Source organism: Cyprinus carpio, chromosome A8 (genome assembly GCF_018340385.1).
Source record: "Cyprinus carpio isolate SPL01 chromosome A8, ASM1834038v1, whole genome shotgun sequence".
In the NCBI taxonomy this organism is placed as follows: domain Eukaryota; kingdom Metazoa; phylum Chordata; class Actinopteri; order Cypriniformes; family Cyprinidae; genus Cyprinus; species Cyprinus carpio.
The window spans coordinates 14440774-14462814 of record NC_056579.1 but is presented as its reverse complement, the minus strand read 5'-3'; the positions used below and the strand labels follow the sequence as shown (position 1 = coordinate 14462814).

The 22041-nt window shown below is 37.6% G+C and overlaps 1 protein-coding gene across 5 annotated transcripts in view; it reads right to left on the bottom strand.

The window, feature by feature from the left end:
- The window catches only part of LOC109050830 (glutamate receptor ionotropic, delta-2-like), a 367305-nt gene that overhangs the window by 40618 nt on the left and 304646 nt on the right, over positions 1-22041 (bottom strand). For all 5 annotated transcript variants that reach the window (XR_006160661.1, XR_006160662.1, XM_042762408.1 and 2 more), the window contains exons 12-13: positions 6195-6333; positions 1473-1668 (exon numbers count right to left, since the gene is read on the bottom strand). Coding sequence is in view for 3 of the 5 variants with exons in the window: in XM_042762408.1 (XP_042618342.1) it covers positions 1473-1668; positions 6195-6333 (335 nt within the window). In the remaining 2 variants the exon portion in view is untranslated. The remainder of the gene's footprint in view (positions 1-1472; positions 1669-6194; positions 6334-22041) is intronic.

Sequence of the window (22041 nt, the reverse complement as noted above, 5' to 3'; positions counted from 1 at the left end):
AAAGGAAAACCAGTCTCCTCTCAGCTTATATTTAAATCCTCTGACATTTTTTTTTTTTTTTTTTTTTTTTTTTTTTACAAATCCTTGTTTTGTATTTCTAATTCATGACCGGTGTTTTGTTTTGCTCTCTCCTCTGTGCTTCCGCTTTAGACACTTCTCACTGGAGCTTACACTATGCCTATGTCTGTGAAAACGTCATTCTATTGTGAGTGTGTGTACAATAGTCAGCGGAAGCTAGAGATTACTGTTTATAAAGATTTAAATACAGATATTTTTCTTACAAAAATACATCGATTTACTTCAGGAGGCCCCCTGGAGTCACATGGAACACTATTTATGATGGATTGATGCACTTTATTGGACTTCTTTTGGACTACACCATTCACTGCCATTACAAAGACTGGAAGAGCCAGGACATTTTTTAATATACAGTAACTCTGATTGGATTCATCTGAAAGATCCTTTTATCCCTTTAAATATATAGTTCACCTAAAAAATGAAGACTCTGCTATCATGTATTTGCGGGGTGGACTATTCCTTTAATATTCCTGTAATCATGCCAATTGAAGGATTACCCAATGTAATCATTCAAAATAAATAAATAAATAAATAAAGCCAGTTTAACGTCATTTTAAACTAAAATGTTAAAATAATTTTTCACATAGTCAAAACATTAAAAGAGTATACATTACCATGCACAATTGCTTGCGAAAATACTATTTTACTTAGAAAAAAATTGTATCATGTTGGCTCGTTTATTAGGTTCAAGATTTTCATGGCTACAATCTGCTGTCAATAATCTTACCAGCATCATATGCAAAGCTGAAGCACTTTTTATAAAATTGCTTTTGGGTAAAAGCATCTGTTAAATAACTGAAATGTAAATTATGTTGTGGTCATAAATACTGAGTCAGTCACTAGGGGGCGCTCTGAAGCCTATATACCACAGAGGAAGACAGGCAGGTAAAAACTGAAGAGGCAAAGGAAGAAGAGGCTGAAGGAGGGTAAAGACAGAGGTGTCACCTTGTCATACAATATTTAACTGAACACCTGTGAGATGATATCACATTAACAAAACACTCTAGTCAGCCATTTACTCTTTAGTATTCTCACAAGATCTGAAGGCGGCCCAGACTCTCTGCCTTCATACTTCACTTGCCTACCAGCCTTTTTAATTGCAGTGCTCAAGCTCGTTTAAAATTCCAAATGAAAACACACTTGGAAGAGAGGAATGAAAAATCGTGGGTTAACAAATAAGGCATTAACCCGCACCTAATTAGTATGGGAATTCAGTGGGGGAATTTTCAGAGTTAAATCACTCATAACTCAAGCACCATTAAGCCGCATTAATGCATTTTTGCTTTGATATCTCCTATTCAGAAAACATTAGTGCTATCTTCACAAACCGTTGCTTAGTTAAGCACTGTAATTAGATAAACGTGGCGGCAGTCATAGCGCCCGGAGCACCCTACCTTCCGGATGCCTTCTTTCGATTCCTCCACATTGTTTTCAGCTCCTCCTGTCCGGTTGATCATCCTCCACATCTGCGAGTACATCGGGTCCCTCTCGAAAGGGTTCATGCCTTTACTGCGGACCTGGTCGTAGACGGCGGAGTCCAGAACCGTGCCGTATGGCAAGTCTGTCTGCTTAGCCAAATCCTGCAGAGACCTGGAGGAGAACAATGAAACATATTACAATCTAAAATATTGAGAAACAACATTATTGGGTTAATGCCTGGGGGTGTAATAATTGAATGATTAAAACATTATTTGCAAAGTCTACATTGTGGATGCATGAATACCCACACGTTTTGAGTTTAATTGTACCAGTGTAAGTGAGTATAAATCCATCCAGCAGCTTTGCTGTGCAGACGCTCACCCACTTATGCTATGTCGAATACTGTTTATTCAGCAATTTGTGTTAATATCTTACATCTAATTAAAAGTTAGCCAACCAAGGGACAATAATTCCCCGCAGTAATATTTATATGAAGCAAATAATTGGAAAACACAATAAAGATGAAGCCTTCTCTGCAAAATACTGCAGTTCATCAAAGCGTTTCATTAAGTCTCACTTCATTTAGAAAACTGATAATGATACAAATGAGTGCTTTTGCACTGTGTTAATATTGAACATGACCAACTCTATAACAATATTTCTATACATTTGAGCAGCACATCAATGACAGCAGAAAGCGTGGGTTGGTGCCATTGAGATTCCAGCAGACAGCTGGACTGACCTCTAATTAATCAAATATTATTACATCAGACAGCTGTCATCTTCTTCTAGTACTTAACTCCGCGAGCACCCTTTGAAGGTTTAATGAACTTGCCTACAAATGTTAATCTTTTATTGCTCCCAATTAATCTCGCCACTTAATCCCCGCCCCTCCTGAAAAATAATGGGTATGTGTCGGGTGTCATTTGCATGGAGAATTGCATAAAAATAACCCGTGAGTACCCTGCAGTACTAAAAAGCACCATTGCAGGACTAGTGAGGAATGCAGGTCCAGTCTGTGACATTACACTTTCAATGCTAATGTAAGTCCTTCGTCTTTGTGTTCTACTACTCTGTGGGTCACTATGCACTTAATATAAAAACACTTAAAGCAGTTGTCACTCATGTGTTGACTTATTTCTTATTAAAACAGAAAGTTTGTACAGAACATACAAAAGGATTTGACCCCTTTTCTAAAATAGACAATAGGCTATATTTATGTCAATCATGAATGATGATTCGCTACTTGCTATAGTCAGTTGTTTTCCAAATTCTATTAAGAATAACAAAACATAAGGCATTATAATAATACAGTTTAGAGAAAGCTATAATAATAATGATAATAATAATATTCATTGTTTTTGTCTTTAATAAATAATGTTTTTAAATCAAAGGTTTTAACGCAGGGCTGATAATATATAATAAAATATATACACTATAGTTAAAAAGTTTGTGGTTGATCATTTCACACTGAACACTTCATATATATATATATATATATATATATATATATATATATATATATATATATATATATATAAAGAAATTAATTATTTTATTCAGCAAGGATGCAATTATAATATTAGAAAAAAATTCTTTCAAAATTAACGCTTTCCCTATGAACTTTATATTCATCAAAGAATTTTGACAAAACTGTATCAGCTATTAAACAGCATAAATGTTTTCAACATTGACAATAACTTAATACCACAATCACATGAATAAATTACATTACTACATAATTTCTGGTGGATCATGTGACACTGAAGACTGCCATCACATGAATAAATTACATTTTTACTTTTTACAGTTATTTTCACAATTACTGGTTGTACTGTTTGTACTTTATATATGCGAAAAAAAGGTGAAAAAAAATCTTTCTAGTCTGGTGCAGGTGGTAATAGTGAGGACATTCTCACTCTGTGGAGCATCTAATTGGAGAAATCTGTGTAGTGCAGGATGAGTCTTCAATATTTTAGGTTTGTTTTCCTGAAAGAGAAGAATTGGATCCATCTACGTTTATGAGTACACTAGAATATAGATGACCTCACAGTTAAATAACATGCACTAAAAGCCAGAAAATGGGATCTTTAAACAGGGTCAGTGTTGAACAAGTATACTCACAGTTGTAGATTTGCGCTAGATTGCAATATTTATAGATTCAGTTGACTGCAGTTAAATCCATCTCTGTAATTTTTAATACTAGCGGAACATTTGCAATGCAGCAATGTGATCTCGTTCCTGCAAAATTCAGTTAACCTCAAGAATAGCAATCTATCTGTGTATATGCTTTTTCACACCCTTTACAGGTGACCATCTGGCGGCATTCAAATGCTACGGCTGCTGCTTTGCCCAGGAAAACTGTCATCTATGGCACAGAGTGACTGTGACTAGCCAGACCGCAGGCAAACTGGCATGGCTGGCAAACTGAGAGTGCAGGAAAAAATAAATAAATCTCGAGAAGCTTGTAGCCTGGCCCTCCTTCACGTTCACAGATGGATGTATGGAGCCGCACTGTCCAATCTGTTTCCTAAACCATTTTTATACTTCTAAACCGATTTAACAATATGCATGAATATTCAAACCCGCTTCCTCCCAAGGGTACATTGTAATGCAGATTCAAACACTGAGGCTGCCGTACAGTCTTTATTACTTTCCTCTGTTAAAAAAAGCAAACTGGATGGCATTTTCATGCTGTTTTGGGATAAAAGTGAACATCAGTGATGTTTCTTTTTTTTTGCTAAGCTGTATTACATCCAGCAAATCAGTGGCGCAAACTTGCAAATCATTCAAAACAATGGCAATCAGTACAAACAACATCCATCTGAAGTGTTTTCCTCACTCACAAGATGATAAATCCTTTCTCTAAACGTCTACAGCTGAATCCGGGCCATCATGGTGCCAGCATGTGCATAATGTAAAACAAAACTAAAAAAGTTTTCACAGTTACTCTGCAGGCATTGATTCGTGCTTTTGATACTTACCTCAGAATCCAGCCATGCTGAAAAAGTTTCACATAAATGCATTCGATATCAAATAAGTACAAAGCTTTCCACTGAATTCCTCGAGGACCAGCCTGATGAATGAAACGAGCGAATGTATAGATTTTGTGTTCACTGGTTAAGAGCTATGTGGGGTAAGTGAGAGTTGTCGATAAGTTGATGTTGCCCTGATTTAATTAACACTGGGTTAGCATCAGTAAAGTCGATAAAAAGAGACTGATGAACTAAAGCTCCATCCTTTTGGTCCCCTATCCGTCTGGCTTAAAATTCTCACAGCAACAAAAGAATATGATACTAAACAAACTGTACCGACTTTAAACCTATTAAGTAATGAATCTCCTCTAAAGACAAAACTATGTAATTGTGAACTCAGCACAACACCCAGTTGGTCTTATAAATCTTTCAGCTCATCCTGACTGAATTGTGTATTTTAAATACAACAGGCCCCTGGGTGCAGAGTTTAGGCTGTAATTATTTCTGTAATGACCTACACATTAAAAGATAATATTTAAATTTATGGAAATCCTAATTAGGTGCATACAGCTTGAATCAAGCGATCTAGCACAAGCTCATTAATGATAATCTAATGCAAAGAAAAATAAACATCTTGAAAAAAATAAATACTTAATACTCTAATTTTCCGTAGTAACGCCCCCTCTCCAAATCGCCTACATGGTTATATGATGAAGGAGACGAGGATCGTTACAAGCACAATTAACTCAATCACTGCTAGTCATCGGTGAATTTGATTAACCACATGCGAGGCACTAGAAATCACAGAGCACATGCTATTACAAAACAGTTAACTCTATGACTGCTGGACACTGGTGAGTCTGATTAGTCTAATTACTGCACTTAATTAGTGACATCTCATAGTGGGCAGAATTAAAACCCCCCTTTTTTTGACCAAAGTAAAAGACCTCACAATTCTAAAAGTGTCCAACTTCAGGTTGCCACAGATTTCTGTGTGATTTATGTTTTTTATGTAAATTTTATAAAGATCTTTAAAAAAGTAAACAAGATAATGGTAACATTTTACACTAAGGTTCATTAATGGTAACTACAAACGTTTACTAAGAATGAACAATACTTCTATTAATTATTAATTACTTCTAGCAATTATTAATCTACTAATGAATTATTAAAATAAAAAGTTGTGCTTGTTAACATTAGTTAATGCACTGTGAATTAGCATGAACTAACAATAAATGAATGTATTTTCATTAACTAACATTAACAAAGTTTAATAAATACTGTAATGTACTGTTCGTTGTTTGTTCATGTTAGTTAATACATTAACTAATGGAACCTTATTTTAAAGTGTTGCCAAGATAACTTTTGTGAGCAATATTTAAAGATGAACACTTACTGGACTTAATCAACTTAGGTTTGCTCGATTATCCATACATGTTTTTTTTAAAGAAATGTTAAAATTTGAGTATGAAATATTATGTATCAGGGTTTTGAGGAATGTTTATTTGTGCATCTCGCAATCATCATTGTATGAGCTCCATATTCTATATAATATATTCTATATCCATATTCTATAACATACCTTGAACTACACAACAACATATTTAACTTGAGATGAAGATCGAAAGCTAAAGAAAGTTTGTTGTTTTGTTATTGTGCAGATGATTACAGTCTTTGATGCTAGCTGCAAGAGTGACAGTTTGAATAAATGTGTGCACTCACTGAATGGAGTTCTCGATGCGGGAGATGGTGAGGAAAGCAGCCAGATTTGCTGTGTAGGAGGAGATGACTATCAGAGCAAAGAGCCACCAAACCCCCATCATCATCCTTGTAGCCAAAGTCGTGTAGGGCACCTCACCACCTGTAGAGGAACAGAAGAAAAGAGCAAACAAATAAGGCTGATGATTGTGCCATCTTTGAAATTACATAAGACATGTGAAATTTTAAAATACAATTTAAAAAAGATACACCTAAACATTGTCAGCATCTCCTCAGTGAAATAAAATATAATAACAAGAAATAATGTGTCATGGTTGTCCCCTTCCATTTGTACTGTAAAATATGGCGTTGATAACTTTTGACAACATTTAATTCAGGTGTGAAAAGAATTAATATCTAAAGCACGTGAGCACAGAGAGATTTGAGAGTACACAGGGCATAGTTTGAGTGAGAGGAGAGCTACGTTTTAAGTGCCCACACTCTCTCCGGGCGAGAGCAGCGTGTATCTGAGTGCGTGTGTCTGGTTTTGTGCGAGAACAAAGGAAATCTGTGCGCGAGCGGAGAGATTCGCACTCGTGCATTGTATGAATGTGCTTTCGCGCTACAATAATGCGCTCTCAACATTTGTCAGTAAATTATCGGTATATAAAATGCATCATTGCAGTATATTTCTTTATGTAGTTTGAATAAAAAGGGCTTCATCTTTAGTAGTGCAGTACTCTGACAGACTGGAAACAAATGGAGGTATCCAGGTGTTCAAGATCCTAACAACTGAGACTTTTACAATGGAAAAAAAATCACTTTGAGTCAGACAAAAAAGGCCATCAATTGTAATGTCAAATCTGCATTTCCCCAGTCACCACAGTCAGTGCAAAAGCACGTCTGTTCATTCTGCATTTCAGATTCCTGCTAATTCAACAGCCAGAAAAGACAGCGGCTCCTCTAAAAGTACAGCACACCACAATAATGATGGATCTGTACAATTCAAGGCTTGCAGCTACACTGAAAACTGTTAAAAAAATTAGTCTCATCTATCCTGTGGCTTCCTGTATCATTCCAGCTTTGCGTGGTAAGTGCCAAGCATTTCAGCACTCAATAAGGTATCTGACAACTCTCTTTCTGTAGGGGGTCCACCGAGATGAGCTGTCTTATTAAAGAAAGTTTTTAGATGACTCACATACATACGTCCCGCAGGCTGTGTACTCTCTGCTCCACATAAACTTTTTGCAATTTTAATTGCAGCAAACAAGTCCACGAGAGCAAGTTGGCCCACACATTTCTTATAATCATCCTATTTAAAGGGCACTGCTTCCTTCATCTGCTATGTACACCTCAGAGATTTTGGACTTCAGTTTAAGCAAATGTCAGTGAATACTCTGACTCTACTGACTACCAGTAATTCATTCATTCTTTCTTTCTTTCTTTCTCTTTCTTTCTTTCTTTCTTTCTTTCTTTCTTTCTTTCTTTCTTTCAACAACTTATAGATAGATAGATAGATAGATAGATAGATAGATAGATAGATAGATAGATAGATAGATAGATAGATAGATCTCAACAGGTCAGCTTGATCTATCTCAACCGGTCTATCCAAATGAATTTTAGCTTATTCAAGTAAGCTTTTTATGTACTTCTTAGTCAAGAATGGCATTCGGCAAGATGTCCATTGTCCAAACATACAAAAAGTACAGAATGAATACCTATGAATAATAATCATAAAATATATATTTTATTTATCAGCCCTTCCAAGAGGAACTCACTGATATGTAAAAGGGGCTGTATTTAATATTTTGACTTTACTAAAGCATAAAAATACCATAATATGTTTGCAGACATTTAAGAAACATGCTTCGTTAACATACTTGTTTATCTGAAAAACAATGCTACAGTCAGTTATTCTCCTTTGAAAATGTGCGTTCGGGGCCGGAATGGCAATCTTTGTTTTGGTTTGTGAAACCCGCCCTCTGCCAGTTTACCCAATTGTATTTCTGCACCCCGGTTGCCAGTTGGCGAAAAACACAACGTATTTCATTTCATTCACTGCCAAGTGTGCTCGTTCCTGTTTGTGTCATCAATCTGGCAACCTGCATGAGCGTCAAGCCTGAGGAGGAGGAGCCGGGTGAAAAAAACCCTCTCCAATATTTTGAATTTGGATTGCAATACCTAGTTTAGCTCAGTTAAATGTCCATCAGTTTTTAGTTTTTACATAAAAAGTACATGCATCCATCAGGCAGAAATGTTTTTTTCTTCTTCTACTGAATAATGAAACTTTAGTTCCTAGATAAAATGAGGCTGAAATTTTGACTAATTATCTTCATATGCATTTGTGAACTGAAAAATAAGCACACAAACAAAACCAACATCTGTAAGAGTACTCGGTGAGAACATCTGTTCAAAATCATGGCAATCAACTAAAAAGTTAATTTTCATATTCAACAGCACTTCAAATGAAGATGATGGTAGAATCTGGTTGCTAGTGCAATGAAATATACATTTTAGTGAAGATAGGAGATATAACAGAGGTTTGTAATCTACAGTACTTTTGTTATCCTAAAACAAATATGATACAGAAGAAAGCAGGATAAATTAAGAAAAATAATTTTCTCTAACTACAGTTGAGGAAAAAAAAAAAAACAGTTTTTAGATAAGTACTCATACTTGGTGCAGCAACTCTGGCCTGGAGCTTGCTAAAGCACATGAATGTACAAAATAATGAGTCTGAGACTGAACACAGCTACAGGAGGCCAGCTAAATTTGAAGTTTGGAATTACCCCTTAGGGAAATATTACTGTAATGATATATAAAAAAGCAATGGTGAGCAATGGTAAGTTGCAGAAAGGGAAAGGCAAAAGTGTCAAAATACCGTGCTAAGGATTAATCAGAACATTTTATGCTAAAATAATTCTATGAGATGAAGCGAGACGGAAAAGTCAACTACAACCAACCTCCCGAAAGATTGTGCTGGCATGTAAAGATACAAACCCAAAAATGTGTATCTGTGCACGATGCAGCATAGCAGAGGTTGAGTATATGACTATTTCAAATACAAATACTAGATTGACTAGGGGAGAGAGTAGGGCTGAACGATTTTGACAGAAACACAGAAAAAACTGGATGATGTATTCTCTGCCCACATCCAAAACAAGATGAAACCTGTGATCCTAAACTACTTTTGCAGTTTTATTCAACTGCAAATCAAAACAGTGCCTAAACAGTCAATTTCACATTGCCATCTTATCATTAAATACAAAAGTGTTATTCAAATTTTGAAAAAATAAAACATAAACCAAAAGCAAGCAATGTGACTATGGCATTATCACTGATGCTGTAAGTTCACACAGAGCAGCTATTTGAGCCCTGACTTCTGAACTCTCATTATAATCAACAAAGCTGGCCATGTTGCAGAATAAACCTTTTATTTACACCATGTCAACACCTTGTTGATCATAGTGTCCTCAAATTCTCAGGTCAGTCACTTGCAGTGCATATCAGTTGTTACGCCATCTACATTATAAGCATGCAATATCGCATAACGTCATTTGGATTCTAAAGCTTCTTTTCGAATGTCAAGTAAATTTCTTCTAAATTAGTTTTTGTGTCCTACTGCAAACAGAAGTGAAAAATAAAAGATACTTAAATCCTTGTCAATCATTTGAAACTTAAACTGTAAAAAATGTAATCAAATTAACAAATAAATTAAATCAAACAGCTCTGATTGGCCACTGGATTCATGCACACAACTGTGATGCAAGGAAAACATACCTAAATGAAATTCAGTAATCAACAACACTTTTTTTTTTTTACGATTAGTTAATTATGCCATTGTGATAATCTTGATTATTAATAAGATTTTGAAGCCCTAATTGTTTTGAATTAAATTCTAAACAGACAAAGAAACAAACTGTGTCATGGTTCATGGGTCTGTGACACTCCGGGGAATCCCAGTCACTCCACAGGGTCACTTTCCATCAGTCACTGGCAAAACTGTGTTCTCTTTTCCAGATCCCGAGCCCATGCAGATGGGCAGGTCTCGTCTTTCGCAGCAGGAGAAGCAGAGATGCAGGGAAAGGGGACTGTGTTTATATTGTGGACCTGCCGGCCACATCGCCCTGCAGTGTCCAGTAAAAACCGGTGCCCGCCAGTAGGTAAGATGTTACTGATGTGTGGGATTACTCTAAACAAATCCTCTTTCTCAGTCACTCATCTTCCAGTGAGGCTAAGAATGCATTCATTGACTCATGATTGTGAGGCTTTAGTGGACTCGGGAGCGGAGGGTAACTTTTTTAGACATTAGTCTCGCTCAAACTCTCAAGATACCTATGGTGGTCCTCTCTCAGCCCATCTCTGTGGTTGCACTGAATGGTCAGCCTTTACCCTCCGTCATGCATGCCATTGTCTCATTAAGAGTCATCACCTCTGGACAACACTCAGAGAATATTGACTTTCTTCTGACACACTTCCGCTGCTCCTGTGGTTCTGGGGCATCCCTGGCTGGTGCTCCACAATCCCCATATAAACTGGGGAAAGAATGCTGTTTTGGCTTGGAGCGAATATTGTCATGCTTCCCGTTTGTTGTCTGCAGGTTCTCCTTTGTCTTGTTCTGTGTTTCAGGATGATCACACTGACCTGTCTAATGTGCCACTTGAGTACCTCGACCTGAAGGGAGTGTTCAGTAAGTCTCGGGATGCTTCTCTACCACCACATCGTCCCTATGACTGTGCAATAGACTTATTATCAGGTAAATCTCCGCCTAAAAGCAAATTATATTTGCTTTCCAACCCGGAGAGGGAGGCCATGGAGAAATATATATCTGATTCTCTTGCAGCCAAGATTATCCGCCGCTCTTTCCGTCCAGCTGGTGTGGGTTTCTTTTTTGTGAAGAAGGACGGCTTTCTTCATCCCTGTATTGACCATCGAGAGTTGAACGACATCACGGTGAAGAATATTAATCCTCTACCATTGATGTCGTCGGCTTTCGAGCGCCTGCAGGGGGCGTCATTTTTCATGAAATTGGATCTCCGTAACGCTTATCATTTGGTTCGCATAAGAGAGGGGGATGAATGGAAAACCACTTTTAATACCCCCAGGGGGCACTTTGAAAATCTTGTTCTTTCCTTCGGCTTTTGTAACACCCCCACGGTATTCCAAGCACTCGTCAATGATGTGTTGAGAGATATGGTAGATCAGTTCATTTATGTCTACCTGGATAACATACTGATTTTCTCATTCTCTCCAGGAACATGTTCCACACGTCAGGTGAGTGCTTCAGTGGTTGTTAGAGAATGGTCTTTTTGTGAAGGTGGAGAAATGCGTTTTTCATGCACAGTCTGTTCCTTTTTTGGGATACATCATCTCGGCTGAGGGGGTGCACATGGATTCCGACAAAGTTCAGGCTGTGGTGAGCTGGCCAACCCCAGATTCCCGCAAGGCCCTGCAGAGGTTTCTGGGCTTTGCCAATTTTTACCAGTGATTTATTTGCAATTTCAGCCAGCTAGCCGTTACTTTGACTGCCTTAACCTCCACCAAGACTGCTTTCAGGTGGTCCAGTGCAGCACATGCTGCATTTTCCAAACTCAGAATCTGCTTCATTTCAGCTCCCATCCTTGTTGCGCCTGATCCGTCCCGGCAGTTTGTGGTGGAGGTTGACGCGTCAGAGGTGGGGGTTGGCACGGTCTTATCCCTGCGTTCCCTCACGGACGGCAAGGTGCATCCTTGCGTGTATTTTTCTCACTGTTTGTCTCCTGCTGAGCATAATTATGACATTGGTGACATTGAGTTGTTGGCAGTTAAGCTTGCCTTAGAAGAGTGGCGTCATTGGTTTGAGAGTTCGGGGGTTCCTTTTGTCATTTGGACCGACCACAAGAATCTTGAATACATCAAGTCCGCCAAAAGATTAAACTCTACGCAGGCCCGGTGGGCTCTCTTTTTTTATTATTATTTTTTTTTTGTCATTTTGATTTTTCTATTTCTTATCGTCCAGGTTCAAAAAAATCAAACTGGACACGTTATCCTGTAATTTTGATAATTTGGAGCACCCGTCTTTTTCCGAGCCCATTGTGCCGCAGAAGGTTTTTATTTCTGCATTAACGTGGGAAATTGAGTCAAAGGTCCGCATGGCCTCTCATGGGGTAATGCCTCCACCCGGATGCCCACCGGGTCGTTTGTTTGCACCAGAGGGTTTAAGGTCCAAAGTTATCAGATGAGGTCATTATCAAGGTACCTCGCCATCCTGGGGTTAATCATACCAAGTTCCTTCGAGACCCTGGTGCCACATTTCTTTAGATTTTGTTTATGGGGCTCCCACCCTCACAGGGGAACATGGTGGTTTTGACCGCGGTGGACCGGTTCTCGAAGGCAACTCATTTCATTCCTCTGCCTAAATTACGTCTGCCAGAGAAACAGCGGTTGCTGCCATCGACCACGTTTTTCGCATACATGGCCTCCCGATGAATGTGGTCTCTGACAGAGGGCCTCAGTTTGTTTCCAAATTTTGGGGAGTTTTGTAAGTAAGTTGTTGTTAGTCTGTCTTCTGGGTTTCATCCCCTGAGTAATGGTCAGACGGAGAGGGCCAACCAAGATTTAGAACGAATGTTCTCTTGCGAGCAGCTCTCATGGTTGCTTCTCACCAAGCTACCCTATCGCATTTTGTGTTTTAGGGTACTCAGCCACCACTTTTCTTGGAGCCAGCAGAGTGCTTCATGGGAGAATGGTCTTTTTGAGGTGGAGAAATGCACATACAGTCTCGTTTTTTGGGATACCATCTCGGCTGAGGGGGTGCACATGGATTCTACAAAGTTCAGGCTGTGGTGATCGGCCCTTTTGAGTGTAGTTTAGACTGGTACATTTCTCCACCACAAAAAGACCATTTTCTCCAAGTATGGTGTGTCTGAAAAAGTCGTGGGTACCCTAAACTGCCCAAAATGTAGGCCCGTTGGTAACGAGTTATGTGCATACTCAACCAATGAGAGCCTGACGTACCTGGAAGCCAAACATCGCAACATTCGTTCTACTGACCCTCTCCGTCTGACCATTACTTTTTCCAAGTATGGAGGGGTGCCGATCTGTCAGTAATTGGCTTGCTCCCAAATTTAAGGCCAATCGCCACCGGTTGAAGCCTCCCGTCTACGTCGTGGGTCAAAAAGTGTGGCTTTCATCTAAAAATATTCCTCTCCGATCTGTCAGTAATTGGCTTGCTCCCAAATTTATTGGCCCATTTTTCTGTCACCAAAATTATTAGTCCGGTGGCAGTCTGCCTCAAACTCCCTCCGGTGTACAGGAGAATTCATCCGGTGTTTCATGTATCCAAATTAAAGCCCATTTTTCAGTCACCCATTAATCCGCCGGTCCCGGTTCCCCCCGCCGCATCTCATAGATGGGGAACCAGCTTATTCAGTAAAACGTATTCTGGGCTCGAGGTGGAGGGGACAAGGATTTCAGTACTTGGGGGACTGGGAAGGTTACGGTCCTGAGGAGAGGAGTTGAGTGCCTGCTAGAGACATACTGGACCACTTCCTTATCGATGATTTCAATCGCCAGGTAGGTTCTCCTGAGAGTGATAGGAGGTGTTCTTAGGGGATGGGGTATGGTCACGGTTCATGGGTCTGTGTGTTCATCTTGCATCTGTGTCTGGTGTGTGTGCGTTCGTTACCTAGTATCGAAGCTGGCAGTCTAATCAGAGCGTCCCAGCTGCAGCTCGTTTGCGCTGCCTATATATTTGGCTGGCATTTCTGGTTGTGTTGTCGGTTCGTTAATTCTTGTCCTGTCGCTTTGTTCAGTTCTTCGTGGTTCCAGATCTCGTCCAGCCAGTTTTGGATTATTCCTCACTCACATTGGACTCACCTGCACTGGGTTGGAGACTCACAGCTTCTAGAGTGTGTTGGACTGATTTCCACTGAGGTTTTGATTACAATCGTCTTCTCTTCTCACTGCTTGCTGTGTCTTTATTAAACCTATTTAGCACTCACACTTGCATCTCAAGACTCGTTCATTGTGACAAACTGTTAATGTAATCCGTTAAGTTTGCTTGAACGAGTAAACTTTTCAATAAATGTTGTATAAGTTTATACAATAAATTGTATAATACATTTGTGAGGGAACTGCAGGGGGTTCATGGGTTGATGAAAAGCTAATTAAATCATTAAGATGTAAAATAAAAAAGATGAAGAAATATTTTATTAATGTTTATACATATGAACCAATAACCTACATTAGGGCCGTAACATTCAAATGATGTTGAATTATTGAAATACTAACTTAAAGTCTCGATGGAATTTTTTTAAGTAAATATTTTAGGTCAAAGGTCTTCAGCTGACAGAAAAGTTTGGGAATCCCTGCCAAAGGCCATGTTGATGAAAAATGTTCAGTCATGCACTGGTAATGATCTGCACTGAAATGTGACCGGCAGTATGCAGAACATTAATAGGAGGTAGGGCTGCCAGAGAACTGGCTACTGTTATCAGATATGATTGGCAATGAGTATAGAATCATAGCATGTCGGTGCTTTAGTGCAGGCTGATTGCACACCATTCTCTGTGGCTGCAGGATGTTGATCTTTAGAAAATGAGCAGGATGGTAATGTAGTTTTTATCTGCACACCCAGCAACTGGGGTTCAAAGCAGCCCTGCCACGCACATCAAATCAGCAAGCCCCATTTCCAGCAGGTTTCTCACTGCTTGCTTTTGATTCAGCAGCAGGCCAGGGGCTACACATTCCTCTCAAGCCCTAGCTGTGAGCTAGCACCAACTGAGAGACAGAAACAGAGACAATGCATGTATGAGGGAGACAAAAAGCTTGTAAAAAGGGAACGTGTCTTTCTGTAGTGTCTAAAATGTTTGTGCATGAAAAAAAAAAAAAGAAAAAACTTTTACTGTTCTTATATTGTTATTTTTAAGAAATGATTGCCTATAATTTGTTATCCAATCAAAAAATTGCATAAAAAAATTCTTATGTTCAAGGTTCTGTAGATGTTCAAAGTGTCAAATATATTTGGTCATGTGTGCTTGGACTCTGATTCCCAGTAGCAGGATCTGAGCAACCAGAACACTCCGAATTAAGTGGATTCCCAAGTGGCCCAAGTTGCCATGAAACAGTCAAGAGCCCTTCATGGCTGTTAGAAGCCTTGTAAATATAGCTGAGGATGAGAGCATACACATCTCGTCAACACTCTACTAGAGAGGCTAAAGAAGGCCAAGAATGTCACAAGGTTTCCTTCCAAAAATCTTGACAGATGGGATACGAAGCACTTGCCTGCTGACTTTTACTTTTTAACACTGAACAAATCCTAGTATTAAGACATTATGATCACAGTAAGAATATGAACATTAATCATTGGATGAATTAATATATAATCACTACATCATTATTATTTATTGTTACATGTATATAAAATGCTAACGGAATGATTAAAGAAAGTGCTGATATTGTTAACTAAAACTAAAATCATTAGAAAATAGTTTTTAGTAATTGAAAGTAAGCTGAAATAAATAACTGAAAAACCTAGATGAAAATTGTAAATGTTGCCTTGGAAAGTTGTAAAATTACAAAAACTAAAATAAAAAAAAATAAAAACCTATATATAGAAATATAAAAAATAAAAATAAAAATGAGCACATAAAATTAAAAATAAAAATGTAAAAATAAAAGATAACTGCAAATGTTTATAAATACACCCCCACCCTCCAATTCTGTTTAATCTCGTTTGTGGCCCAGAAACTACACACATTCATCTTTAAGTGAGAAAAAAAAATAGTTTTACCAAATAAGCAGATTTAAGGAAAAACTTCAAACAGTGTCAGATTTTTGTTGTTGTTGTTACGATGTAAATCTCTGTTGCCTTTTCATGGTTTATACACATCAAAAAAAGTTAAAAAACAAAAATATCTTTGGTCTGAAATGTTCTTGAAAAAAGGGTGAAATAAGGTTGTTAAAAATTCTTTTTTTTTTTTTTTTTTTTTTTTTTTACTTACTCCTTACTTTACTTACTCCTGTTTTGAAAACTCAGGCTTCTTCGGAGCCACCTCTCCAGTTCGTCGTTTCTCAGCAGTTAAAGCAACTTCAAACAAGTCCTTTGAAACCACTGGTGCTGAACATTCAAAGGTTTTTACATTGCTACCTTGTAAAGCCTTAAATCTCTGCAGCACCTTGAGAGCTGGAGATTGTAGCTTCTGATGAGTGCTGTTAGTTTTATTTATTTATTTCCTTTCTTTCCAAAAGCACTCTGGCGATAAATAACTTAAAGAAAAACATGTTACTCATTTCGCTGAAGTGCGGCTCCTTGCAGTATACCACCTTTATTTCCCTTTCACCACACCAGACCTGCCAGGTTTGGGTGTGTGTAAATATACATGTGTGTGAGTACAGTATATGACTGCTATTTATTTAAGCCATCAGCTAGCCAATTATGAGGGTCGCTGGCAAATATTGCCATCAATTTGCATACATTTTAATGCTCTGAAGTGCAACCCTGAGTGCAGAGTTGCTATTACAGCACACAGCCACTCTGAAACTTTAACCACTGTAAATCATCAAAATAAAAGTAAATAAACCACGAGGTGCACCTCCGAAACACATCTCCTTAGTCACAGCTTACGAGATAGCAAAGCTAGCGAGAAACAAATACACACAGGTAGAAGATAAAAGGGCAAAGAGGGAGAGCTTAGGCGGACAGTACGCCCCCCAACGGAACAATAAAGAGAACTTGCAAACATGTACCATCTCAAAGCCATCTTGCCAATGGCGGTACTCGCTAGTCAAATAGGATTTTAATTCACTTAAGTATTCTCGCTAATATTTTTTGTCTTGTTATCGAGCAAGAATTATTTATTTCTTTTTACATCATTGGCCAATAGTTTTCCCCCACTAAAAAAAATGCTAAGAATATAAATGTAAAAAAAAAAAAGTTAAAAAATTTTTACAAGTAAAAAAAAACCAAAAAGTCATTTTAAAAAAAAAAAAAAATAAAAAATAAAAAAAAATATATTAAAAAAATAATTTATAACAAAAAACAAAAATATGAAGAATAAAAAAAAAAAATCTTAAAATGTATATATAATATATATAATAAGGTAATTGTTTTTACAACATCTGATGCTTCAAATTTCATTTTGATATAAATAAATGGTTTTGTGTCAAGGGAAGTGTGGGGAACCCTGTACAGATGGACGTGTTCATGCTGCATGTCAGAATGAGAGAAATTCCTTTATAAAAACAGCCGAAATAATACACAAAAACCTACACACAAACTCCCTTACAAACCCAAACATCAACCAAAACTTTCCACAAAATTTTCCAAACTTTTCATATATCTCTTCAAAACTGGCTGTCATATATATATATATATTATAAACAAATATATAGTATTTACACTACATCGGTGTGAGGACACATTGTCACAGCTTTCTGTATGATGACTTTTTGGGCTGAAAAACTAAACTTTGGGAACAAAACAAAGCAAAACAAAGGAATTCGAAGAAACAACAAAAACACAAATAAAACTTTCTTAAATATCATATCTATTTTACAAATTGGATACAGAGGTCCTCACTGGATCATGTATAATTGCTTGCTTTCGAAAGGCTCGACTGTCAACTCTGCTTCAAGTTAAATGCCGACCTAAGGTCATATATACATGCACATAGATGTACCACACACATGTAATCATGGAAATATGTATGTACACCCACATACCCAGTAAATCTGCATGATTTGCTAGGAGGTATTGTAATTATGATGGTACTGCATGGAATGCAAAACGCAGCATGTGAAGTTCAATCTGTGCAAATTGTGCACATAGTGTGTCTTTTTAGAGCTAAATCACTGTTTCACCAGCTGAGCAGGCCAAAATCTTTCTGTTTGATATAGAATTAACAAAGCAAAACAAAGGAATTCGAAGAAACAACAAAAACACAAATAAAACTTTATTAAAAATCACATAAACTTTGGGAACAAAACAAAGCAAAACAAAGGAATTCGAAGAAACAACAAAAACACAAATAAAACTTTCTTAAATATCATATCTATTTTACAAATTGGATACAGAGGTCCTCACTGGATCATGTATAATTGCTTGCTTTCGAAAGGCTCGACTGTCAACTCTGCTTCAAGTTAAATGCCGACCTAAGGTCATATATACATGCACATAGATGTACACACACATGTAATCATGAAATATGTATGTACACCCACATACCCAGTAAATCTGCATGATTTGCTAGGAGGTATTGTAATTATGATGGTACTGCATGGAATGCAAAACGCAGCATGTGTCAAGTTCAATCTGTGCAAATTGTGCACATTAGTGTTGTCTTTTTAGAGCTAAATCACTGTTTCACCAGCTGAGCAGGCCAAAATCTAGTTGAATGTTATGTTAGAGTGCATTAAGTTTACATTTATACTCCCCGATAACTTATGTTTTATCCAGGATATTACAAGATACTGAAAAGGGCCAGACAGATATAAATGTTCTTCTTACAGACACACACAACCACAAAATAATGAAATCATCTCTGTTTCTCCTAAAGATATGTAGTAAAATGGAAAATTAAGCTTTAAAACAGATTCTCCACTGTGCCACCGCCTCAGCCTGGAACTATGCTAATGAAACGCCCCACAAAGATGCCTGTCTATAAATTGACGACTTGAATCCACTGCACATTTTCTTGAGTAATCCATATGTAATCCCATATGAGAGCTCATAATGTGAATTAATTCCATTAGATATTGTAGGAGTGTATCATGATGTACTTCACGCAGTAGAAGTCAACTTGTGGGTTGTTTGCCTTCTGTTGCCCCCTTCACAGATAAAATGCACACATGCAAACACCCTTTGTACATGATTTGGCTACTTGAAAGTGTTTGCATAATTACTGAGTCACCAGTGTGTGGCTATATGTGCCGTTACAGACTTTGTAATGAGCTTAGACTATAATTAAATATGTTCTAGGCTGTATTTTAATATGATGACAAGTCTAAATCTGACCTTATTCAAATAAGAATCCCTTCATGGTTAGGTTACAGCATTCACATCTAGACACGGCTGTGTACTAAACACATGGCTGACCTGCTAACCCACGCAAACTGTCAGGAGTGATATAGTCATCCAGCTCGAGACTAGCACCTCAGAGAACATGAATTACATATTTAAGTGGTTTCCAATTCTGTACCAAAGACATTTATGTCAAGAAATATTATCATTACTGTTATTGTGCCTCAGAATATGTAGAACATGCCCATATATATATATATATATATATATATATATATATATATATATATATATATATATATACATATACACACACACACACACACAATATGTAAGTTTTCAAAAACTAGGCCTAAAAAATAATTAAATCATATTTTGACAAACATTGCGATCTGACCTGAAATGTGACATGCATTTAATATCTCATATACCTGTTGCTTGTAAGCTAAAACAACAAAGGCATAAAAAAAAATAAGAGATGTCTTTTGTTTCCAAATTAAGTCACATTTTTTCTCATCAAATTAATATTCTCATGAAATTGCAATTTCAGAATTTCTGTCTTTGCTTGGAATTATATGATTGTGAGAATAAAGGGATGCTGCAATAGAAAGGCATAGGCACTTGAAATGCATGGAAAAACAAGTGAGCTTTCACTAAAAGAGATCTCTTTCAATGCATGTAGTGGGTACTCAGGAAAGAGATGCAATACATAATGCATGGCTACAACAAACCAGATAATCTAGTGTGATATTATTCACATCTCTGACGTGAGGATGTGAGACGAGTCATCTGGAGCTTTGTCTTAAAAAAAAAAAAGCATGGTTGAGAGCATTGACTGTGAATTACATTATGGACAAATGCTCTCACTCTTGCTTTTCATCAAAAGTCATTGAAGTTCTCTAAAAAAGAAGTAGAGGACTTCAGTTTACTCAGAAGCTGCATACAAATATCAGAAATTTGGAGAGAACCCCCCCCCCACTAATTTTCTTTCACTTTTTGATGACTTCAGCAGAATGAAAGAAGGAAAGAATGACTGATTCAGCATATACTCTACTTCCACCGGTTTGTTTATAATTTTCAGAATCAATAAATGTGATATAATTTCAGAGTCTGTACCGACAAGAAAAATTACTTCATTTTCCCACTTGAGGAGAAACATTGGTTATTATGTTTAATACAGATCGGAAAGGTGTTAATGTATGCTGAAAAGGCCACAAAACTCATCAGCCAAGCTGTTTGTTTATTTTTTAGGGGCATTTTCTTTATACTAGTCCATAGGGACCCATATAAAAGCCTAGCATTAATTCTCTTTTATCTTGTGATTTATATACGCTCTAAATAAATACAGATATGGCCTGGATTTTGGGCATGCCCATGCTCCTCTCACCATCCTTTGCTGTCATTGCACAATTCTATGCTTCAGTGTACCTTTGGCAAATGAAGCGGTACTTTTCACCAGCTTGAAATGGCATAAAAAATGACCACCTGTCAATGTCACATAAAGAAAAACTTTGGTGTAAAAGTAGGACATAAATATAGATTAGGAAAAGCTCTGTAAAGGTCCTTTAAAAATGCTGTTTTATTTTTTAAATGTTAAAGTACTTCCTATCAGAGTCTAATGTGCAGAGACATTAAGTAAGTCATTAGCTGGCTGATTTCCCTGAAAAGTGTAAACACTGTGGCTCTGTGGTGCTTTCAACATTGCTCAGTTTGCAAGAGCATTCCAAGCAGCTCTGGCAGAGACATGTGACTGGGAAAACAGGAGCCAGTAGACATGCAGTCCACTAGAAAAAGAAATCATATGCCAATAAAAGCTGATAGCTTCATGCACTGCTGTAATGCGGGATCTCACAGTTCCCCAGACACCATAAAGATCTTTAGCATATATAACAAGCTGCCCAACACATTTTTAAAGTTTCTTTTTGATAAATATTTCTAGAATATTGTCTCCTGTTCTATTTTCATGTGCAGGGGCAACTACAATATAAGTAAGTTGGGACTAAATGTTTGTCCAAAGTATGGAAGACAATTTTTTGGAGATCCATTATTTTTGCAATTGCATTTAGTGCTGCTAGTGGTGATGAAATTGCAAACTAGTTCACCCCAAAATAATACCTTTGCCTAATGGTTAAGTCCGCCTCTGGTTAAAACTGCAATGTAGACAATTATTTGTGACTTAGAGACCTTAAAGTATCTATTGAAGAAAACAGTTGAAGCTGTCGTATTAAAAGATTTCAGCAAAATTCTTATTTGGGCTTTTCCCCTAAGAAGGCAGTGCAAATTAGTGTCCTAAAGTTCAAGGCGTCTGCGCTGTCAATCGGTGTGCGGTTAATATTTAATCCCCTCGATGTCACTGTCAATTTTTCTCAATTTATTTAATCAGAAACTGGAGGGCAGGGGATGCAGGGCCTCATGAATTCATTTCAAAAGAGTTTTCATTTAGAGTGTCTGATTATTTCATCATGATGAGTCATTTGTGTCATTCATGTTCTGGTTGGGAAGAATGAATTATGAACCTCAAAACCCAAGGTTACAGCAAACACACCCAGCTCTTCCTGCAAGCGCCAAGCCTGGGAAAGGCTGTGTGAAGCGAAGTGTGAATGAAACAAAGGCTCCTGTCCTCCCTCTGTGGAGGTGGGCTTACGATCCTTTCAGAAGGAGGCACAGAGACAGTGTTGAGTTCGCCTGACTCTCCACTCCCACATCTGAGTGAACGCTAGTATAATTGCAGAGATGATTGACAGATAAATTATCTATCTAGAAAGGCCAGCTGTCACTGACCATTTTCAATCTTCCTGGATGGTGTTTGGATGTAATTCACTTAGTCACACAGTGCTGATGTGACAGAATTCATCAAGAGCCAGTTTTGCC